General features: G+C 52.4%; 1 protein-coding gene across 3 annotated transcripts in view; it reads left to right on the forward strand.

The window, feature by feature from the left end:
• LOC138818584 (N-terminal kinase-like protein) overlaps positions 1-14,488 on the forward strand; it is a 17,326-nt gene continuing 2,838 nt past the window's right edge. For 2 of the 3 annotated variants that reach the window (XM_070009530.1, XM_070009531.1), the window contains exons 1-9: positions 1-191; positions 536-676; positions 844-1,193; positions 1,833-1,923; positions 2,016-2,171; positions 9,359-9,517; positions 10,175-10,282; positions 10,833-10,946; positions 14,001-14,156. In XM_070009530.1, the coding sequence (XP_069865631.1) occupies positions 81-191; positions 536-676; positions 844-1,193; positions 1,833-1,923; positions 2,016-2,171; positions 9,359-9,517; positions 10,175-10,282; positions 10,833-10,946; positions 14,001-14,156 (1,386 nt within the window). In that variant the 5' untranslated portion in view covers positions 1-80. The remainder of the gene's footprint in view (positions 192-535; positions 677-843; positions 1,194-1,832; positions 1,924-2,015; positions 2,172-9,358; positions 9,518-10,174; positions 10,283-10,832; positions 10,947-14,000; positions 14,157-14,488) is intronic. The other variant, XM_070009532.1, reaches the window with a different exon arrangement.

Genomic DNA, 14,488 nt, shown 5'->3' on the forward strand with positions numbered 1-14,488 from the left:
CCCCGCCCATCCCCGCCCCGGCTCGGGCTGCCGGAGGACCCGGAGCTGAGGCGCCCGAGCCCGCCGCGGCGGCCGGGACGATGTGGTTCTTTGCGCGGGACCCCGTCCGGGACTTCCCGTTCGAGCTCAGCCCGGAGCCCCCCGAGGGCAGCTCACCAGGGCCCTGGGTCCTGCACCGAGGCCGCAAGAAGGTGAGGTTTGGCGCCGCTCCACAGGCCGCGGCCGACCTCGGCCTTGCCTAGTCCGCGTCGCCGGCCCCGCCGCGTCGCGCCTGGCCTGACGTGGCGACCGGGGCTCCGGGGCAACGGGCCGGGGAGGGGGCGGGCACTGCCGACGTGGCGGGAGGAAGGATTGAGGGACGGAAGGGCCGGCAGACCTGGGGTCACGTGCGCCCGGTTATGCTCCTAAGGGCTGACCTGGGAAGGGGCCGGCGGGCGGCCCGTTCCTTCCGCTTGGATGGGGGGCCGGTGAGACCCAGGCCCGGTCGAGAGGACGATCTGATCCCAAGCCCCTCTGCCGCCCTGTCCTCCCCCAGGCCACAGGCAGCCCGGTGTCCATCTTCGTGTATGACGTGAAGCCCGGCTCCGAGGAGCAGACCCAGGTGGCCAAAGCTGCCTTCAAGCGCCTCAAAACGCTCAGGCATCCCAACATCCTGGCCTACATCGATGGGCTGGAGGTATCTGCTTGCCAGACTGCCCATCTCTCGTCTCTCACCTCCTGCCTCTCAGCCTGTCTCTGTCCATCTATGGATCTCAGCACCCCCATTTGGTTTCTGCTTCACTATCTCCCTCCCTCCTTCCTCGTGTCCTCATCCCTGCCCTGATACCCCATCTCCTTCCCCAGACAGAAAAGTGCCTCCATGTAGTGACAGAGGCTGTGACCCCCCTGGGAATGTACCTCAAGGCCCGGGTGGAAGCTGGTGGCCTGAAGGAGCAGGAGCTGTCCTGGGGGCTGCACCAGATCGTGAAAGCACTCAGCTTCCTGGTCAACGACTGCAACCTCATTCACAACAATGTCTGCATGGCTGCCGTGTTCGTGGACCGAGCGGGCGAGTGGAAGCTTGGGGGCCTGGACTACATGTACTCAGCCCAAGGCAATGGTGGGGGACCCCCACGCAAGGGAATCCCTGAGCTTGAGCAGTATGATCCCCCAGAACTGGCTGACAGCAGTGGCAGAGCCGTCAGAGAGAAGTGGTGGGTGTTCGGGAGGTTCCTGCATCTTTGTACCCCTATACTAGCTGGCACTTTCCTGCTCCCCCTTCCTGCCTGGCTGGGGAGGGAACAGGGTTTTAGGAGAGGGGCCTTTTCCCGAGTTCTCACAGCTGTAGGGCAGAGTGGATGCAGGTCTCAGGGTTAGATGGTTCTGAATATTGAAAGCCTTTTGACCAGGGATACATGTCCTTGTTTCTCTTATCCTTAGTTCCTTTTTTTTTTTTTTTTTTTTTTTTTTTGTTGTTGTGGTACGGTGGCTTGAACGCAGGGCCTGGGTGCTGTGCTGTTCCTTAACTTTTTCCCTCAAGACTAGTGCTCTACCTTTTTTGAGTCACAGCTCTGTCTGGCTTTTGGTGGTTAATTGGAGATAAAGAGTCTCGTGGACTTTCCTGCCTGGGCTGGCTTTGAACCACTATTCTCAGATTTCATCTTCCTGAGTAGCATGGATTACAGGCATGAGCCACACCAGTGCCTGGCTCACCCTGTTAAATGGGATGAAGGAAACCAGTTGCTTCGGGCTGACGGGTTAGCTGCAGGCCTACCGTGTAGCTGCAGGCTGCCTGGTTGGAGACTGGCACTTGTAGGTGTGGGTCCCTGAGTAGGTGGGGGTTATTGCCACAGGTCAGCAGACATGTGGCGCTTGGGCTGCCTCATCTGGGAAGTCTTCAATGGGCCCTTACCTCGGGCAGCTGCCCTCCGCAACCCTGGGAAGGTAAGCATTCAGTCCCTAATCGCTCCACCCCATGCTTTTCCTGCCGTCTTCCTCCCTCCATCTTTTCCCTGATACTGAGCCTTCCCTTACAGATCCCCAAATCCCTGGTACCCCATTACTGTGAGTTGGTGGGAGCCAACCCCAAGGTGCGTCCCAATCCGGCCCGCTTTCTGCAGAATTGCCGGGCCCCCAATGGCTTCATGAACAACCGCTTTGTGGAGACCAACCTCTTCCTGGAAGAGATTCAGGTGAGTGCCCCCACTCACTTGGGCTTCGCCCTGCATTCCTTGTCTCTGTGCCCCATCCCACTTTTCAGGGACCTTCTGAAGACAAACATGAACTGTGCAGTTAGGCCTTTTAGGTACAAACCTGGCTCAGCCCTGATAACAGTGCCAGCTTCATAGGAGAACAGAGAGGAGACCAAGAGTTTAAAGCACATTGCTCAGTTCCCCGCTGTCTGTGGGGATTGGGTCCTGGACTCCTGAGAAAACCAAAGCCACAGAGGTTCAGGTTTCTCATATAACATGGCGGAGTATTTGCGTATGACCTACATCCTCCTATGGTCTTTTGTTTCTTTTTTTTTTTTGGTTGGTCGTGGGGCCTGAACTCTGGGCCTGGGCGCTGTCCCTCAGCTCTTCAGCTCAAGGCGAGCGCTCTACCACTTGAGCTACAGCGCCACTTCCGGTTTTCTGGTGGTTTATTGGAGATAGGAGTCTCACGGTCTTTCGTGCCCGGGCTGGCTTTGAACCACGATCCTCAGATCTCAGCCTCCTGAGTAGCTAGGATTACAGGCGTGAGCCACCAGCGCCCAGCCCTCCTATGGTCTTTATTTTGTGGTAGGGATCAAAGCAGGAGACCTGTGCTTTTTTTTTTTTTTTTTAAGTCCTGTAGTCTTTAAATGGTGTCTGGATGAATTATAAAACCTGTGTAAACAGTAATTAAACTGTATTGTTTAGGAATAATGACATGAAGAATATGTTTGTTTGTTTTTTGTCGGTTGTGGGGCTTGAATTCTGGGCCTGGGCACTATCCCTGAACTCTTCACCTCAAGGTGAGCGCTCTACCCCTTGAGCCACAGCGCCACTTCCGGTTTTCTAGTGGTTTATTGGAGATAAGAGTCTCACAGACTTTCCTGCCTGGGCTGGTTTTGAACCGCAATCCTCAGATCTCAGCCTCCTGAATAGCTAGGATTACAGGCGTGAGACACCGGCGCCTGACTGAAGAATATGTTTATGCAAGATCAGTACAGCTACATTGTGTGTGTGTGTGGGGGGGGGGGGGGCTTGAACTCTGGGCCTGGCGTGTTTGTGTGTGTGTGTCTGTGTGTGTGTCTGTGTGTCGTGGGGCTGGAACTCTGGGCCTGGCATTGTCCCTGAGCTCTTCAGCTCAAGGTGAGAGCTCTACCACTTGAGCCACTGCGCCACTCATGGACTTTCCCACCCAGACTGGCTTTGAATGGCGATCCTCAGATTTCAGCCTCCTGAGTAGCTAGGATTGCAGGTATGAGTCACTGGTGCCCAGCTCTTCTGGCATTTTTATTTTATTTTAGTTTTTTGGTCGGTCATGTTGCCTGAACTCTGGGCCTGAGCACTGTCCCTCAGCTATTTAGCTCAAGGCTAGCACTCTACCACTTGAGCCACAGCGCCATTTCCGGCTTTTTCTGCTTATGTGGTGCTGAAGAATAGAACCCAGGGCCTCATGCATGCAAGGCAAGCACTCTATCTCTGAGCCACCTTCTCAGCCCATTGCTCTGCAGAGCTGGGCACACAGCAGGTGCTTAGTGACTGCCCCATCACTCTAGAACTCCACACAGCATCCTGGCTCTGGTCTTCTAACTGGTCTGAGGCATAGACAGGAGAATCAGACCTGCGCCTGCCCTTAAGTACCTAGGAAGAAGTGAACAGGCTAGATCCCTAAGTTTGGGAATTTTTCCTTTGGGAGAGAGACAGCAGACGTGTCAATGACAAACCTGTGCTCTCTGGGTTAGGATGGAGGGAAAATGGGGTGGGGTGTCCCAGGAAGCACTCTCGGAAAGCTGGGATTTAAGCCAGGGTCTGAAAGTTGGAGCCAGGGGATAATAACAAGGAAGAATGACCAGCACATGGGAAGATGGGGAGATGGCACCCCCTGTTACACCTCTGTAAGGGGAGAGTCGCAGCATCTGCTAGCTTCTAGTGGTGGGGAACAAAGGAGGGCGTGCTGCCTGCTCACCACTCCACCCAGCGTGTGTGTGTGGAGAACACAGCGAGGTGGCAGCTAATCGGGATTGGGGCAGAAGAGTGACAGGCACTTCCACAGACCTCCAAGGAACTGAACTGGGGCCATCTTGGCTAGAGTCGGGCCAGAGCTAGTGGACAGTGGAGCGGCATTGAGAAGAAGCTGCTTGGAACTGAGCCTGCTGCCTGCTGGCCAGTGTGGGGGCAGCAGGAAGTTTGTTACATGAAGTTTTCTCATGCCTGGCCTTTCCTTTAGAAGGTGTCCACAGGGAATGGGCTATTTTTGGCTGGCCCCCAGTAGGATGTGGGAGGACAGTGTGCAGGGCCTCCCTCCCGGTGTTGAGTGGCACTGCGGGATGGCGCAGCTGGAGCTGCCCGTGTCGCCGTGAGTGCGCCTTCGTCTCTGTCCTTGGTCTCTCTTGTCTTCCACTCCCCAACTCTGCCTTCCACACTGAGCTGAGCTGCTTGAAGGCAACCCAACTATTTTTCTTTTTCTTTTCTTCTTTTTTTTTTTCTGTCCATTGTAGGGCTTGAACTCTGGGCCTGAGCGCTGTCCTTCAGCTCTTCAGCTCAAGGCAAGTGCTCTACCACTTGAGCCACAGCACCACTTCCAGTTTTCTGAGCATTTTATTGGAGATAAGAGTTTTACAGATGTTCCTGCCCAGGCTGGCTTTGAATTGCGAACCTCAGATCTCAGTCTCTTGAGTTGCTAGGATTATAGGCATGAGATAATCCCTCGCTCCCCTTCCAGTATTTGAGTGGATAATTGGAGATAAGAGTCTCACAGGGACTTTTCTGCCCTAGTCGCCTTCAAACTGCAATCCTCAGATCTCAGCCTCCTAAGTAGCTAGGATTTTAGCATTAGCCACTGGGAGCCCAGTTAACACTTTACCACTTGAGCCACAGCACACTTCTGGCTTTTTCTGTTTATGTGGTACTGAGGAATCAAACTCAGGGCTTCATACATGCTAGGCAAGCACTCTACCACTAAGCTACATTCCCAGCCCCATCCCAACTATTTCCTTCTTTTCTTTTTTTTTTTTGTCTATCATGGGGCTTGAACTCTGGGCCTCGGTGCTGTACCTGAGCTCTTCAGCAAAAGGCTAGCACTCTACCACTTGAGCCACAGCACCATTAACGGTTTCCTGAGTGCTTTATTGGAGATAAGAGTTTCACAGAGTTTCCTGCCTGGGCTGGCTTTGAACCATGATCCTCAGATCTCAGCCTCCTGAGTAGCTAGGATTACAGGTGTGAGCCACCTGTGCTCGGCTCATTACAACTATTTCTTTTTTTTTTTTTTGGGGGGGGGGTCTGGTCATGGGGCCTGAACTCTGGGCCTGGGCGCTGTCCCTCAGCTCTTCAGCTCAAGGCTAGCACTCTACCACTGGAGCCAAAGCACCACTTCCGGCTTTTTTATTTTTGCTTATGTGGTGCTGAGGAATTGAACCCAGGGCCTCATGCTTGCAAGGCATGCACTCTACCGCTGAGCCACCTTCCCAGCCCCTCCAACTATTTATTATCCCTAGCCAGAGGTCACTTTCTTTTCCTAAGCAGCAGTGGTGGGGATGGGAGTGCGCCAGATGCACAGGGACTCTGGAATAAGTACTACACAGACCCCCTTTTTTTTTTTTTTTGCTGATCCTGGGGCTTGAACTCAGGGTCTGGGCATTGTCCCTGAGCTTTTTCACTCAAGGCTAGCACTCTACTGCTTTGAGCCACCGTGCCTCTTCTGGTTTTCTGGGGGTTAATTGGAGAAAAGGGTCTCACAGACTTTCCTGCCCAGGATGGCTCTGAACTATGAAATTCAGATCTCAGCCTCCTGAGTAGCTAGGATTATAGGCGTGATAAGCCACCAGCACTGGGTCCATTTTTTTATTTATATTTTTTGGTGATACTTTGAAATCAGGGCTTTGTGTTTGCTGGGCAGGTAATCTACCAGTTGAGCCACAGCTCCTCTTCTCGGGTTTTGCTGTTAATTGGAGATACAAGTCTCCAGACTTTCCTGCCTGGGCTGGCTTCAAACTATGATCCTCAGGTCTCAGCCTTCTGGGTAGCTAGGCCACCAGTGCCTGGCCTTTTTTTTTTTTTTTAATTTTGGTCGGTCGTGGGGCTTGAACTCTGGGCTTAGGCACTGTCCCTGCACTCTTCAGCTCAAGGCGAGCTCTCTACCGCTTGAGCCACAGCACCGTTTCCAGTTTTCTAGTGGTTTATTGGAGATAAGTCTTTGAACTGCGATCCTCAGATCTCAGACTCTTGAGTAGCTAGGATTACAGGGGTAAGCCACCGGGGCCCAGCATGCCTGGTCTTTATTGATTAATGTATTTTTTAATTAAGTTTTTTATAGTGAAAATACTGTACTGAGGGGTTACATTTACATGAGCAAGTTAATGAGTACATTTCTTATCCAGCATTGTTGCCTCCTCTTTGCTTTTCCCCTACTCTGCCTTCCCTCCCACTTTCTCAGTTACCCCCCCCCCCCACCTCCCATGATTAATGTATTGATGGAAACTGGGTCATATTCTATAGCTTAGGCTGGCCTTGAGTTCCGAATCCTCTTGTGTGAGCCTCTTGAATTTCTACCATTATGTGCAGCATTTGGCCCTTCTTGTGTTTGGCGACAGAATCCTCACAGTCTTACCAGGCGTATGGCCCAGGCTGGCCTGGGATTCACTAGGTCACCCTGGTACTTTCTGGCCACTTTTGACTGGTGACCTCGATCCTCAGTCTCCTCCCTTATAAACTTGGGAGCAACAACATCCCTTTGAAGGGTACAGTACAGCAGAGGTGCCCTGGCCACTTCTTAGGTGTGTGTTTGCCAGTCCTGGGGCTTAAACTCAGGGCCTAGGCACTGTTCCTGAGTTTCTTTTTTTGCTACGCAAGCACTCTACCACTAAGCCATGTTCCCAGCCCCACCCTTACTTTTTTGGTGTGCCCTGGGGCTTGAACTCCTCCAGGATACTGTCCTTAAGCTTTTTTGCCTAAGACTAGTGCTCTTCAACTTGAGCCACTTCTGCTTTTTTTTTTTTTTTTGGGTCCAGTCGTGGGGCCTGAACTCTGGGCCTGGGCGCTGTCCCTCAGCTCTTCAGCTCAAGGCTAGTGCTCTACCACTTGAGCCACAGCGCCACTTCTGGCTTTTTTTTTTCTTTTTGCTTATGTGGTGCTGGGGAATCGAACCCAGGGCCTCATGTATGCAAGGCAAGCGCTCTATCACTGAGCCACCTTCCCAGCCCCCCTGCTTTTTTTTTTTTTTTTTTTTTGTAGTTAATTGGAGTTAAGAGTTTCATGAACTTCCTGCCTGGGCTGGTTTTGAACTGTGATTCTCAAATCAGCCTCCTGAGTAGCTAGGATTACAGGTGTAAGCTATGGATGCCTAGCACACTTACACACTTAGTTCTTTTTTTTTTTTTTTTTTTTTTGCCGGTTGTGCGGCCTGAACTCTGGGCCTGGGTGCTGTCCCTCAGCTCTTCAGCTCAAGGCTAGCCCTCTACCTTGATCCACACTGCCACTTCCAGCTTTTTCTGCTTATGTGGCGCTGAGGAATCGAACCCAAGGCCTCATGCATTCAAGACAAGCACTCTACCACTAAGTCACATCCCCAGCCCCACCCTTAGTTCTTTGAGCCTCAGTTTCTTCATGTGGGTTGTGAGCTTCTGTAGAGGTGATGCTGATAAAGGGTCTGGTTCCGGTATGAGTATTCTTCTGGTAGAGATGAAATAGTGGACAGCTAGATGCAAGTGGCTCACACCTTTAATTCTATTCAGGAGGCTGAGATCCTAAGGGTCAAAGTTGGATGCCAGTCTAGTCAGAAAAGTCTTCTAGGCTCTGTCTCCAATTAACAGAAAAAAGCTGAGCTGGAGGCCTGTCTCAAGTGGTAAGAGCACCAGCTGTGAATAGAAAAAGCCAAGTGAGAGTTTAAGGTTCTAAAGTGAACACCCAGTACCAGCAAAAACAAACCCCAAAACATGGTTGCTGATAGGCTCTTGGTGTTGTGCCAGGCACTGTGTTGGCAACTTTTTTGGTGGGATCTTGGAACTTGAACTCAGGGCCTGGGCACTGTCCCTGAGCTCTTTTTGCTCAAGGCTAGTGCTCAACCACTTTGAGCCACAGCTCCACTTCCAGTTTTCTGGTGATTAATTGGAGATAAGAGTCTCAGGAGCCGGGCGCCAGTGGCTCACGCCTGTAATCCTAACTACTCAGGAGGCTGAGATCTGAGTATCACGGTTCAAAGCCAGCCATGGCAGGAAAGTCCTTGAGACTCTTATCTCCAATAAACAACTAGAAAACTGGAAGTGGCATTGTGGCTCAAACAGTAGAGCACTCGCCTTGAGCTGAAGAGTGCAGGGACAGCGCCCAAGCCCAGAGTTCAAACTCATGACCGACCATAAAAAAAAAAAAGAAGAGTCTCATGGGCTTTCCTGCCCCGGCTGGCTTCAAACGGCAATCCTGAGTAGCTAGGATTACAGGCTTGAGCTACCTGCATCAAACAACATTTTTTTTACCATCATGGGGCTTGAACCCTGGGCCTCATATTTTCCCTTTGTCCACTCAAGGCTGGCACTCTACTACTGGAGCCATACCTTTACTTTGAGCTTTTTGCTGGTTAATTGGACCCTTTGTCTTTGTCCTCACATCTCAGCCTCCTCAGTGGCTAGGGTTACAGCATGACCAACCAGCACCTGGCTATTTTTTTTTTTGTTTGCTTTGCAAGAGGGACTAAAAATGTATCCCAAGCTGACCCCAATTTTTTTTTTTTTTTTTTTGTCAGTCGTGGGGCTTGAACTCTGGGCCTGGGCACTGTCCCTCAGCTCTTCAGCTCAAGGCAAGCGCTCTACCACTTGAGCCACAGCGCCACTTCTGGTTTTCTGGTGGTTAATTGGAGATAAGTCTCATGGCCTTTCCTGCCCAGGCTGGCTTTGAACCATGAACCTCAGATCTCAGCCTCCTGAGTAGCTAGGATTACAGACATGAACCACCAGTTCCCGTTCCAAATATAAGATATCACATTTGCCCCCTCTCCTTCTCCTTTCATTGTTCCGGCTCATGTGCATTTTCTGGCTGAAGCCTCAGAGGGGGAAGAATTACTATGAAGAAGAGCACTTGCCCAAGGTCACAAGGAGGCTAAGGAGGAGAGCTAGTCTTTGAACCCAGGTAGTTAGGCTCTGGGTCTTCACTCCTACTTCTTCCGGCTGGGTTGGACCTCTGTCCTTTTCTCTCCTCAGATCAAAGAGCCATCCGAAAAGCAAAAGTTTTTCCAAGAGCTGAGCAAAAGCCTGGACTCCTTCCCTGAGGATTTCTGCCGGCACAAGGTGCTGCCCCAGCTGCTGACTGCCTTTGAATTTGGCAGTGCTGGGGCCGTGGTCCTCACGCCCCTCTTCAAGGTCAGTGGGGTCAGGGACCCCTGTGAGAGAGACCTGAAAGGCCTGGAGTCTCAGGAACTGGGGAGCAGAGAGCTGGTGTAGCATCTGGGATGCCAAAGAGAGGGATGTAGGTGGGGACAGCCCTGCCAGGACAAGCTAACGCTCACCTAGGAGGAGCTTCCTGCCGCTTTCCTGGTGGCTTAGGGCCACCTAATCAGCTCTGCAGCTCTTGCACTTGGAGACAGTAGCTAAGATGACAGGTGTCAGCCACTGGTGCCCAGCCTACCCTTCCTCTTGACTACTCAGCTGTTGACTTCTGGGGCTGGATTCTCCCTGCTTCCTTAGTCCTGGCCACCCTTACTCAGGCACCTGCCCTTTCCATCCTGCGCATTCCAGGGGACTCTTTTTCCTTGAAGGGACTCAAGGGAAGGGACAGCCATTCAATCCCGTTTAGTTGGATCCCCAGAAACTGGGGGCACAATTCTGTGCGCATGTTCTACAGGTGCCTGTATTTATTGGGATGGTCACAGAGCTTTCCGCAGCCTCCCGAGAGGCCCAGAAAGGCTAAGGCCCAGTGTGGGCACAGGAGGCTGCAGAGGAAACACTACCGCTTCCCCACCCTGGGAAGCCTCCTGCTGCCATGGATGTGGTTGAGCCCCTTCCTGCTCCTCCCCTCAGGTGGGCAAGTTCCTCAGTGCCGAGGAGTATCAGCAGAAGATCATCCCGGTGGTGGTCAAGATGTTCTCATCCACCGACCGCGCCATGCGCATCCGCCTCCTCCAACAGGTGAGAGCCTTGGCTGGGCCCTTCGCTGGCTATGGCGGATGCGCCTGCCTCATCTCCAGCTCTAGGCAGGTGACGAGAGCGCCCGCCCTGCCTACACTGAGATCCTTTGTCCTGAACTCTGCAGAGGGAAGGATCAGGCCAGACTCTCAGAGGTGGAGCCTGTGACAGAGCGCATTGCCCAGGCTATAGGGCTCAGAGTCCCCAGTTTTTGGCTCTGTCCCTGTGACCCTCTAGGCTAGGATGCATCTCTTCTGCTGGGAGCATCAGATTCTTGGGTCTAGAGAGTCAGGGGGCCCTTGTGAGACAGAAGGAACAGGTACCAATCCCAGTACCAATCCCTGTCCAACTACCAAACCCACGAGCCCTCCTAAGGCCAAACACATGGACCAGATAGCTGCCCTGGCCAGCCAGCGTCTGCATAATAGGAAAACGAAAGCCAGGGTGGCCCTGTGTTGGGGGGTACTGGGGGGGGAAAGCAGGGAGCAGGGCGGGGCGTGGCAGGGGGAGAGGATTAGATATGTATGTTCTCATACCCTGCCCTTGGCCACAGATGGAGCAGTTCATCCAATACCTCGATGAGCCAACCGTCAACACCCAGGTCTTTCCGCATGTGGTGCATGGCTTCCTGGACACCAATCCTGCCATCCGGGAGCAGACGGTCAAGGTGGGTGTGGCCAGGCTAGGAGTGACCATGCTGGTTTTCTAGGGTGTGGAGAGGGCTCTCCAGGACATAGACTGGGTTCAGCCTGTGGGTCTGAAGCTGTGGGAGGGGCTGTGTGTGTATGCATGTGTGCTGGTCCAGGCCATGTCCCACCTGTAGCCAGCAGTGTTGCAGTGGGCGCGTGGCCTGCGGGCTTTGAGCGTTATTCACTGAACACCTCTCTGCTCTTCCTGTGGCTCATGCTGGGACACAAGGCAGCCCAAGACCCCTGTCCTCAAGCAGCACAGAGTGGGCCTGGCAGTTGAGAAACAGAGTTAGGAAATGCATATTATTAGAGAATGAGAGGCTGATGGAGAATGGGAAGAAGAGGGTTTGCAGCTTTGAAGATGGAACTCCTTTCAAAAGGTACCCTTTGTACTGATTTTTAAAAAAATGTGTGGGGGTAGAGCACTCACCTTGAGCTGAAGAGCTGAGGGACAGCGACCAGGCCCAGAGTTCAGGCCCCACAAACAACCAAAAAAAAAAAAAAATGGGGCTGGGAAGGTTGCTCAGTGGTAGAGCGCTTGCCTTGCATACATGAGGCCCTGGGTTCGATTCCCCAGCACCACATAAGCCAAAAGAACAAAAGCTGGAAGTGGCGCTGTGGCTCAAGTGGTAGAGCGCTAGCCTTGAGCTGAAGAGCTGAGGGACAGCGCCCAGGCCCAGAGTTCAGGCCCCATGACAAATGCCCAAAGGTTCCGCACATTGTTACCTTTTTCTGAGAGGACTGAGGTGCGTGCAGAGTTCCAGAAAGGTTGAGCCCAAGCTCAACCAATCTCTGCTTGACAGCCAGGTGGAAATGTCTAGCTGGCCGTGGGTTGTGCATGTGTGGAATTTAGGGAAGAAATCTGGGCTAGGAATGAATGTTGGAGCTGTGTTCATTTTCTGCTGCTGGAACAAAATGGAGGCAAGATATGCTTTGGTCTCAGGCATGACCATTTGGTTCCATTGCTTCTGGGCCTCTGGTGAGGCACAGGGAGAGTGGGGAGCAGAGCGGCTCACCTCTTGGTTGGTGAGAAGCAGAAAATAGGGCTAGTGCCTGGGACAAGATACAGCTCCCAGGTGCACCAATTAACACCCCCCCCCTCGCCAAGTGCTCACACCTCCCATAACCTGTGGAATTATGAGCCCAAGAATGGATTAACCCATTGATGAGGTCCGATTGTTTTTTGTTGTTTTTTTTTTGGCTGGACGTGGGGCCCAAACTCTGGGCCTGGGCGCTGTCCCTCAGCTCTTTAGCTCAAGGCTAGAGCTCCACCACTTGAGCCACAGTGCCACTTCTGGCTTTTCTGCTTATATGGTGTTGAGGGATCGAACCCAGGGCCTCATGCATGCAAGGCAAGCACTCTAGCCACCTTCCCAGCCCTGATTTTTATTTTTATTTTTTGCCATTCCTAGGGCTTGATCTCAGGGCCTGGGCGCTGTCTCTGCGCTCTTCAGCTCAAAGCGAGCACTCTACCACTTGAGCCACAGCGCCACTTCCGGTTTTCTAGTGGTTTATTGGAGATAAGAATCTCATGGACTTTCCTGTCCGGGCTGGCTTTGAACCGAGATCCTCATATCTCAGCCTGAGTAGCTAGGATTACAGGCGTGAGCCACTGGCGCCTGGCTGGCCCTGACTTCTTTTGCTCCAGGCTAGTGCTGTGCCATTTGAGCCATAGCACCACTTCCTTTTTTTTCTTTTTGCTTAAGGCTGGCACTCTGTCACTGCCACTTGAGACATGCCTCCCCTGGTAGCTTTTTGCTGGTTGATAGGAGGTAAGAGTCTTTGGGATTTATCTGCCTGGGATGGCTCCTGAGATCCTCAGATCTCAGCCTTTTGAGAAATTAGGATTACAGACATGAGCTACAAGCAACCAATTGTTATGATCTAATAATTTTCCCAAAATACAATCTCTCAGCATGGCTGCATTGGGGACCAAGCCTTCACTTGAGCCTTTGGGGTATTCCAGATTGAAAGCATGTCAGGAGCATGTAAAACCGTGAAATAGGTGCTGTCACTCAGGGCACTATTGTTAAATATTATAGGCGCTCAGCACAGAGTGTGGGCACAGTGGCTCATGACTATAATTCTAGCGACTTGGGAGGCTTGCAGTTTGAGGCCATCTTGGGGGAAAAGTTCCTGAGACCCCATTTCAACAATAAGCTAAGTGTAGTGGTGTGCACCTGTCATCCCCTCATCCCCTGTACAGTAGAAACCATAAATAAGAGGATGGCAGTCCAGGCTTGCCTGGGCTTAAAAAGCAAGACTGTCTGAAAAATAACCAAAGCAAAAATGGCTGGAGGCTTGGCTCAGGTAGTAGAGTGCCTGTTCGGCAAGCACAAGGCCCTGAGTTCAAACCCCAGTACCAACAAAAAATAACAACTAAATAATGAAAGAAGTCAAGCTGGGTGCCATTGGCTTACGCCTATAATTCTAGCAACTTAGGAGGCTGAGATCTGAGGATTGTGGTTGGAAGTCAGCCAGGTGAAAAAAAAAATTCTGGGTCTCTTATTTCCAAGTAACCAGCAAAGGTGTTCTAGACTAGAAGCATAGCTCAAGTGGTAAATTGACAATTGTGAGTGGGGAAAACAACAACAACAAAAACTCAGCTAAGATCTCAGCAAAATGGGTGGCCAATGAGGTCAGAGGACCATGAACCACTGTGCACTGGAAGAGCAGAAGCGAAAGTGCTAAGGCGGAGAGAGAATGAGGGGTAGTCACAGTTGCAGAAGGGTCAAGCGTGCTGACGACCGAGAATTGGCCATTAAGTGTAGCAATGAAGAGGTCAACAGTGACCTCTGCCTGGGCCTGTTGGGTAGACTGAGCAGAGAGGAGAAATCCAGCCAGCAGTGTGATCATGCCTCTGAGACCTTACTGTAAATGGGGGGCAGAGAAGTGGAGGATCCCCTTCCCCAACTTGCCGAATGAGGCAGGTCGTAGCCTGGTGGGTTTGGCAGGGCTGCCAGAGGCCTCCCCTCTCCCAGGCATCCCTTCTTGCTGTGTCTGCAGTACTCACTGTCCTCCTCACTCCACAGTCCATGCTGCTTTTGGCCCCAAAGCTTAACGAGACCAACCTCAATGTGGAGCTGATGAAGCACTTTGCCCGGCTGCAGGCCAAGGATGATCAGGGCCCCATCCGCTGCAACACAACCGTCTGCCTAGGCAAAATTGGCTCTTACCTCAGCGCCAGCGTGAGTGTCCTGAGTTGCTGCCACAGGACCGAGGCTTCCTCTGGGGCCAGGAATCCTGTGTGTGGAGGCTCTCCTCCTGGTCTCCCAGGCCTGGCACAGGCCTGAGCTCTTGGACACGGTGGGCTGCACCCGTAGCAGGTGGATCTGCAGTCTGAGCCCAGATTTGCTTGACCCCAAGACTGTTTCCCCTGTTTGTAAACTGGGCTTATACCAGGCCCAGGAGATCTATAGGCCTGGCCCCAGGTAGCTGCTGCTCAAGCCCTGAGGTCCTGAGACAGCCTGAACAGAGAGCCCAGTAAGTAGTCTGGGAGAAGCCCAGATCCAGGGGTTTG

The sequence above is a fragment of the Dipodomys merriami genome, unplaced genomic scaffold (genome assembly GCF_024711535.1).
Source record: "Dipodomys merriami isolate MVZ:Mamm:240054 unplaced genomic scaffold, mDipMer1.0.p SCAF_78, whole genome shotgun sequence".
Classification (NCBI taxonomy): domain Eukaryota; kingdom Metazoa; phylum Chordata; class Mammalia; order Rodentia; family Heteromyidae; genus Dipodomys; species Dipodomys merriami.